Raw genomic sequence first — 8,139 nt, 5'->3', positions numbered from 1 at the left:
GGAGCTGAGGAGATTCCGAAACAAAGTCTATTGAAGCAATATCTCCCGAATGGTGTGATGAAGGTTGTGAGAACAGCTGAGTCCCTGGACAAAGGTATCTGCCAAAATCCTGAGTTTGCATCAAGTTTTGAGAATAACTTTGCGCCCTCTAGCTGTCCTAGGGTGTGCTCCACTGATGGTAACATGTGTTGTTCTCTTTTGACAGAATTGTTCAGTTTGGTTAAGTCAACGCACACACATACTTCCTCTCTGTTTGGTTTAGGTACTGGGACCATTCCTGCACACCAATCAGTAGGCTGCTGTACTCTGGAGATTACCCCTAACCCTTCCATACGAGCTAGCTCCTTTTTGACTCTGGGTAGCAGGGGAAGTGGGACCCGTCTTGGGGTTGACAGGGCAAATGGCTTTGCACCTGCTTTAATCTCAATTTTGTATTCTCCCTCCATTCGTCCTAAACCACTGAATAGTTTTGGGAACTGCTGCTTCACTGCTCCTACTGAAGTGAGCGACACTGCTTCTACTCTAGCCACCAACCCAAGAGCTACACTTGCTGGGCGGCTAATGGCGCATTTCCACTAGGGCCTGCTTGGCGCGGTACGGTTCGATTCGCGACGGTTTGTGAGTGTTTCCATTAGTACCACTTCCCTGTGAGCCGGCCCCTTTGGGTACTTTTTTCGTACCGACTCGCTCGAGGTTCTAACCGTTCCGAAGCGGTACAGTTCTGTGACGTGGAGGAACAGCATGACACTGATTGGCCAGGGAGTGTCGTCACAGGTTGCGTCAGGAGAGCGACTCCTCCGCTATGCTATGGACTCCTCAGCCATTTTTAAAACCCAAGGAGCGAAGTCTGTTCCTTGGTCAAACGCCGACGTACAAACCTTTCTGTTAATAATCAGCGATCAAAAAATCCAGGGCGAACTGGACGGGGCCACTAGAAATGTAAAGGTTTTTAGCGAGGTTTCCGCGCTAATGGCCACTCATGGCTACCAGCGGTCCGTTCAGCAGTGCCGGTCGGTCCAAGCTAAAAAAGCTTAACGCGATTACCGGGCGGTGAAGGACCATAACGGACGCAGCGGAGCAAACCGCAAAGACTGGAAATGGTTCCAGCAAACGGATGTCATATACGGTCACCGGCCAGCCAGTAACGGAAGAGAAAGAGCTGGACAGACACGGCAATGTCAGTGCTGGAGGCCACGGAGAATGGTGAGTGTATTGTGATTTCAGTTTTACTACTAGGCTCGTAAAAGATGTAATATGAACGTAATATGAACGCATCTATTGTGAACGCAGGAATTTAGAGCTGTGTTTGTAGTTAATGTTACCACCACAGTCACTACTGTACAATAGCTAGCTCTTAGCCTTGCTAGTTGCTAGTTAGCTGTAGCCATAAACAAAGCATCAGCAGCGATGACGTGCTACACAGTTTGTGCAGTTACGCTATATTGTTGTTGCTTTCACGGGAATGCTTGTGTTTAATATTTGTTATTTTTTACGTTCAAGATTTCCCTTCCACTGACGAGGCGAGCGGAGTTGGCGGAAAATGTTTCCTTCAACCGGGCTTTCCTCGGGGTGCTTGGCGAACTTGTGAACACCATGCGAGACAGACGCCAGTAAAAGCACACAAAATGTTGCTTGTAGCTATACGTATATATTTGCTTTTTGCACTTTTTTTTAACTATAACTATATTATTTACATATGTTGTACTTTAAATATCTATATTTCATAATAAAGTGATTTCATTTGATTGTATGACTGATGCTTTTTATGCAGGGTGTGTTCAGCCTGTTTGAGTAATACCAAATTATTATCAATAATTAGAGCAACCACATACAATAATGATGATAAAAATAAATAAGATACAATAATGCAATGTGTTAAGGAGCATCGACCGGTGTTGTGGTCGTATACAAATGATGTTACGACACTACAACCTGCGCGCCAACAGCGACTCCACCCACATTGTGGTGGTCCACCATTGTAATGGAAACACAACGCGACCGTACCGTTCCGTTGCGAATCGACCCGTATCGAACCGTACCGCGCCAAGCAGGCCCTAGTGGAAATGCGCCATAAGTAACCCTTGTATCAGATCTGCTACTACATACACAGACTGTACTGTATTTTTGCTGGGAGTGCTTATGTTAGCTGTAAACTTCCCTCTAACTGCTAGTGGAGACATACCTGCACCATAGAGTTTCAGTTTTGTGGGTTGCAGCTGTGGCCTTTGTGTTAGAGAGTCATACACTTTTTCTGGCAACACGGTTACATCCGCTCCCGTGTCTATTTTGAGCAAACAGTCCAAATTGTTCACTTTTACCGTAGTGATCCAAGCATCATCCGTGCCATCTGATGCAACTGAGCCTAAAAATGCAACTTCTCCTACCTCACTGTCATTACCTGCTGCCTGTATTTCTCTTACAGCTCCCGACCTGCATACTCTTGCATAGTGTCCCTTCTTTTTACACTGATTGCAAAGTACCTCTCTGGCTGGGCACATGTGTTTGCTGTGAGGAGGTCTCTTTCCACATCTGTTGCACTGTTTTGTGTCACTTTTCACATTTCTCTCTGTGTTTTGTGGCACAGTCTTTTTTGTTTGAACCATTTTGTTTTGGTATTGACACTGTCCACATTACCCAGATTTTCCTGTTTGAAGTTGTTTTTGAGAAGATCCTGCTGCTTCTTAACAAGCTCACTTTGGCGGATCCGTATCACTGCTTTTTCTAATGTGAGCTCAGCATCCATTTGCAGTTGCTCCGAGAGCCGCTTGTCTCTTATTCCGACGACGAGTCTGTCCCTTATCATTTCAGACAGTAGCCCCCATAGCCACAGTGTTCTGCCAAGGCATACAGGGATGTAATAAAACCATCTGCGGTCTCTCCTATTTCTTGCTGCCTTTGGTTAAACTTTGCACGTTCAAAAATTACATTTCTTCTAACAACAAAGTGTTCCTCCAGTTTCTCTTTGAGAGTGTGATACTCACTCGCCTCCTCTTCGGTCAGGTTCAGTGCAGTAATCACGTCCTCTGCTTCATCGCCCATTGTATATATGAGAGTGTTAACCTGGTTTTCGTCTGGCTGCAGCTCCAGTCCTGATGCTATCCTGAATAATTCGAAGCGTCGGATCCATTTCGGCCACTCTTCTGGCTTGGAGAAGTCAAACTTTGGCGGCGGTGACACTTGAAATGCAGTCGGTACGGCTGCCATGCTGTCAATCTCCCCTCCTGGGATGCTAGCTAGCGCTGGCTAATGTGTTAGCTTAGCTTTGCTCCCGCGGACTTTTGATTCTGGCTCGCGGCGCGAGTTCTCTCTCTGGTGAGTAAGCTTTTCCTTTTCCTGTTGTCCTTCCTCCTTCCAGAGAACTTCTGACACCATGTTCTGGTAGTTACATTTAGCTAATATTACGGCAATAAGAGCCAGACTCGGACTGCTTTGTAAACGTGGTGGTTACCCTTTACTGTCTTCACTCCTCATCTAACCTGGTACAACCACAAGAGGGTGCTATATGAACATTGAATGGTCACTACCATAACACTACAAGCAACATTTTGTGTGCTTTTACTGGCGTCTGTCTCGCATGGTGTTCACAAGTTCGCCAAGCACCCCGATGAAAGCCCGGTTGAAGAAAACATTTTCCGCCAACTCCGCTCGCCTCGTCAGTGGAAGGGGAATCTTGAACGTAAAAAATAACAAATATTAAACACAAGCATTCCTGTGAAAGCAACAACAATATTGCGTAACTGCACAAAATGTGTTGCACATCATTGCTGCTCATGCTTTGTTTATGGCTACAGCTAACTAGCAACTAGCAAGGCTAAGAGCCAGCTATTGTACAGTAGTGACTGTGGTGGTAACATTAACTACAAACACAGCTCTAAATTCCTGTGTTTGCAATAGATGCGTTCATATTACGTTCATATTACATCTTTTACAAGCCTAGTAAAACTGTGAAATCACAATACACTCACCATTCTCCGTGGCCTCCAGCACCGACATTGTCGTGTCCAGCACGTTTTCTCCATTTGCATCAATTTGCTGGAACCATTTCCAGTCTTTGCGGTTTGCTCCGCTGCGTCCGTTATGGTCCTTCACCGCCCGGTAATCGCTTTTAAGCTTTTTTAGCTTGGATCGACCGGCACTGCTGAACGGACCGCTGGTAGCCATGAGTGGCCATTAGCGCGCAAACCTCGCTAAAAACCTTTACATTTCTAGTGGCCCCGTCCAGTTCGCCCAGGATTTTTTGATCGCTGATTATTAACAGAAAGGTTTGTACCTCGGCGTTTGACCAGGGAACAGACTTCGCTCCTTGGGTTTTAAAAATGGCTGAGGAGTCCATAGCGGAGGAGTCGCTCTCCTGTGACGCAACCTGTGACGACACTCCCTGGCCAATCAGTGTCATGCTGTTCTTCCACGTCACAGAACTGTACCGCTTTGGAACGGTTAGAACCTCGAGCGAGTAGGTACGAAAAAAGTACCCGAAGGTACCGGCAAACTGGGACCTGGTACTAATGGAAATACTCACAAACCGTCGTGAATCGAACCGTACCGCGCCAAGCAGGCCCTAGTGGAAATGGGCCATAACTAACATGAAACATCATGTTAAGTTGACACCTGCCATGCATTGTGTTAGTATATAATTCAAACATTTACACCTCAAATACATTAACAGCTGATGTCCTAGAACATACATGTGCATTTATGTGCAGGTTCATCATTTAATCCACTTCTAAAAGTACTTAACCGCTTCCTCACTGTGGTCTACTGAGGGATTAGTGTGAACTTTAACACATTTATACCGCCCTCTGACTAGTGTGTGAATAGCACTACCAATGGTTTTATTTAAGGTATAAGTTTGTATTTTATGAGGATGTGGCGATGCATCAACGCCTAAATGTCACCACCAGGTGGAGCCATAAAACTATAACCCTATCGACAGGGTTTTAACCTGTAAAACAGCAGTATTATAATTTTTAAATGTTTACATTTTAAATGCAACATTTCGTTTTTTTTTTTCAGTCAGTTTTGTTAATCGCAATACACTTATTCAATTCTCTACACACAGAATTTTCATTATTCTAACATTCAAACAAGTTTGTGATTATTCTCCACTGTAACGTGCGAGTAAGTGTGAATTTCAGACATCTCTGTGGTGTCTCTTTATCTTCACTGCTGAAACACGTCTTCAGGGGTTATTTTCATAGACGTAAATTTGTAATAATAAGTGGGGGGGACATGAATCGTCATTATTTAAATATTTGGTTTTAACCGTAAAAACTGGGGGGGACTTTTGAAAAAGTGGGGGGGAACATGCCCCCCCCCCCCCCCCCCCAAATTATGTCCGTGGTTATTTTAACAGATCTAGTTTTGATCTGCATGTTCTCAAACATGAAGTGGATTCTATTGCTGCTCGCTCCAAGTTGTCTTGTGTACTTTTCATACTTTTTAGTATTACTGTAACTATAACAATGTTCTTGTCATGAAAATCTATGTTGAGTAACAACACTCAGAGAACTGGGCTGTAGATTAAAAGTCTGATACATGATCCTGTCTGACGGCACGATAACTCTTCCACTATAATGTGTGAATGAACACTGACCACAGATGTTCCAAACACAGACATCTCACCCTGCAGAACTAATTTAAGTGAAGCAGCATTAAGAATTAAACCACCAACCACCACCACAAAACTACTACAGCAGAGCAGAGTCACGCAAGTGGACAGCAAGAGTTCGTTGATAAATGTACATTTACAGTGTTTCTTGTAAAGGGTTGTTATGAACGAATAAATGGTCATTGGTCATTAAATGAAAATTTACAAATGTTTTAAGAGCCAAATGTACAGTTCATGTACATTTAATTGGCTAGCTGGGTTATGTGTGTGAGCGAGCGAGAGAGAGAGAGTGTGTGTGTGTGTGTGTGTGTGTGTGTGTGTTGTGTGTGTGTGTGTGTGGGTGGGTGGGGGGGGGTAAGTGGTGTGATTCTGTTTGAGGAACTGTATCATCTCAGAACACACACAGGGATGGAGAGGTTGTGTCTTCTGCTGGTTGTGCTCCACATCACTGCAGGTGAGATCAGTTATTTCATCTGTTCTCTTAGAGACAAACTGAGACTCAGTTCTGAGTTCAGTGTTGTTCACATTAGTGACGTGATGTCTGTCTAGTTTAGACTAAGTGTGTGTATAAATGTCATTATTAAGAACAGTATTAGACTACAACTACTGAATCTGTTCAACTAAACATGTAACAGAGATGAATTATTGGATTGTTTATAACCTGCATTTGGAGGCTTATAGCCAGTAGCATTGTAATATTTTACCTCTGAGTGATAATAATGTGGGAGCTTTCTGACTTTCTGCAGGCTGCATGCTCTCTGACAATACGACCATGAAGGTCAAAGGTCACACAGGAGGCTCAGTCCTGCTGTCCTGCTCCTGCACTGACCTGCAGACACAACCTTGGAGTTTCACCTGGTGGACTCGGAGTAGAGGAACCTCGACTGAAGTGTTCAGTGATGAGCGCTACAGAGACAGAGTTCAGTGGTTTAATGAACTCTCTCCTGGAAATCTGTCTCTGCTCATAACTGATCTGAGAGAAGAGGATGAGGGACTCTACATCTGTGAGTCCTGGAATGAACCCAGATCTTTCAGATTCTTCTTTCTGCGTGTTTCAGGTAAATCACTGAAATATACATGACAAGCATGTGTAGTCGTGAAAAGATTGTGAAGAGTGTGAAGATGACTGAGATCAAAGGTTCAACGGTAAACAACAACAACGTTGTAGCTCCGTAAAGTTGGAGACCCGATCCGTTTGTAGTGAAGAGACCGAACTCTTAATCCCTGACCCACACAGACCAGAACAGCACACACACGGAAAAACCACCGCAGACACACACAACTGACCACTGAATTGAGAATATCTGTAAATGTGTGGGTTTTGCTACAGCTTTTATTACAGTATTTTGTCTTGTTCAATAAGACATTAATTTAAATGATGTGATTGCTTGATTGAATAATTGAAGAGGTAGTAAAGGCTGGTACATGTGAAGACTTCATGCCCCTGGGCCCAGCAAGTCTATCAACTGACCTGTATAAGAGTGATATTTTACCTGAGGAACTGGTGTAGGGTGGAGAGAGGTGACTGTGTCTGTGATGTTTTTGGTTTCATATGTTATTTGTTTGTATAGTGAGGGAAACTGGGACACATTCACGGACATCAAGAACATCTCCAGAAGTGTCTCCTACAGTAACCGTCACATCTGGAGTTAAAGAATCACCATATCTTCAGACTACACACTGTTTCTCCCCAGTACGCTACATCACAGGTCAAACCACTTTCTGTTTAATCTGCACTCAAACACCAACAGACCCTCTATCCAGTCTAATTGTGTGTGTTCACACAGTTCTCAGCATCTTGATGGTTTTAATACTCTGCATACTCGGGATAGAGGCATTCATCCATTGGAAACACAGAGGTAGTGTACACACACACACACAAACACACAAGTACACACACAAACAAGTACACACACACACACACACAAACACACAAGTACACACACAAACACACACACACACACACACAAACATACACAAACATACACACACACACTCTCTCTCTCTCTCTCTCTCTTTCTCTCTCACTCACACACACACACTCAATCTCTCTCTCTCTTGCACACACACGGAGGGCAATATGTTTCCATGCCATTTGTGGGTGTTTGAACCGTTCGTTCACTTTCAGTTTGTTTACATTTGTTTTTTTCCATTTTCTTCTAAAACCAATAAGACACAGTGCACTACATGGAAATGCAGAAGTGTACATACACTATTAAACGTTACAAACTAATATCATGTATATGAACCTTATTGTAATTTCTGGTGTCTTTTCCCTTTAGGAGAGAGACGTGGACAGAATGTGGACACTGAAACATCCAGATGTTAATGGTCAGGACGGTCAGGTTAGCTCACATGATGGACTGAATTTAGATCAGCCATGATGGAACAACTTTCATTCTTTGCTTTAAAGGTCAAAGATGTTTATTAATAAAGTGGGTCTGATCTGAGGTCAGATAAAAACTCATGAGTGATCAGAATCTTTGTCTGCTCCTCTGGGGACTAAATGAAAATGGCTTGTGCAGGGTTGC

The 8,139-nt window shown here is 43.7% G+C and overlaps 1 protein-coding gene across 1 annotated transcript; it reads left to right on the top strand.

Annotated features, from left to right (window-relative positions):
* Positions 1 to 6,011: 6,011 nt before the first annotated feature.
* Positions 6,012 to 8,139, top strand: LOC143522401 (uncharacterized). The gene is made up of 5 exons (XM_077016137.1): positions 6,012 to 6,062; positions 6,355 to 6,666; positions 7,180 to 7,317; positions 7,396 to 7,467; positions 7,891 to 8,139. Exons 1-5 carry the CDS (start codon positions 6,017 to 6,019, stop codon positions 7,935 to 7,937), a joined length of 615 nt encoding a protein of 204 aa, XP_076872252.1. The 5' UTR covers positions 6,012 to 6,016; the 3' UTR covers positions 7,938 to 8,139.

Source organism: Brachyhypopomus gauderio, chromosome 9, assembly GCF_052324685.1.
Source record: "Brachyhypopomus gauderio isolate BG-103 chromosome 9, BGAUD_0.2, whole genome shotgun sequence".
NCBI classification, from domain to species: Eukaryota; Metazoa; Chordata; class Actinopteri; order Gymnotiformes; family Hypopomidae; genus Brachyhypopomus; species Brachyhypopomus gauderio.
This window is presented reverse-complemented; position numbering and strand designations above follow the sequence as displayed.

What these genes read in the sequence shown, in the direction of transcription:
- LOC143522401 (XM_077016137.1), top strand. Translation starts at nt 6,017, where the DNA reads ATGGAGAGGTTGTGTCTTCTGCTGGTTGTGCTCCACATCACTGCAG. An exon ending in CTTCTTTCTGCGTGTTTCAG is followed by an intron (nt 6,667 to 7,179) that starts GTAAATCACTGA and finishes TTGTTTGTATAG; the next exon opens with TGAGGGAAACTGGGACACAT. An exon ending in CCCAGTACGCTACATCACAG is followed by an intron (nt 7,318 to 7,395) that starts GTCAAACCACTT and finishes GTGTTCACACAG; the next exon opens with TTCTCAGCATCTTGATGGTT.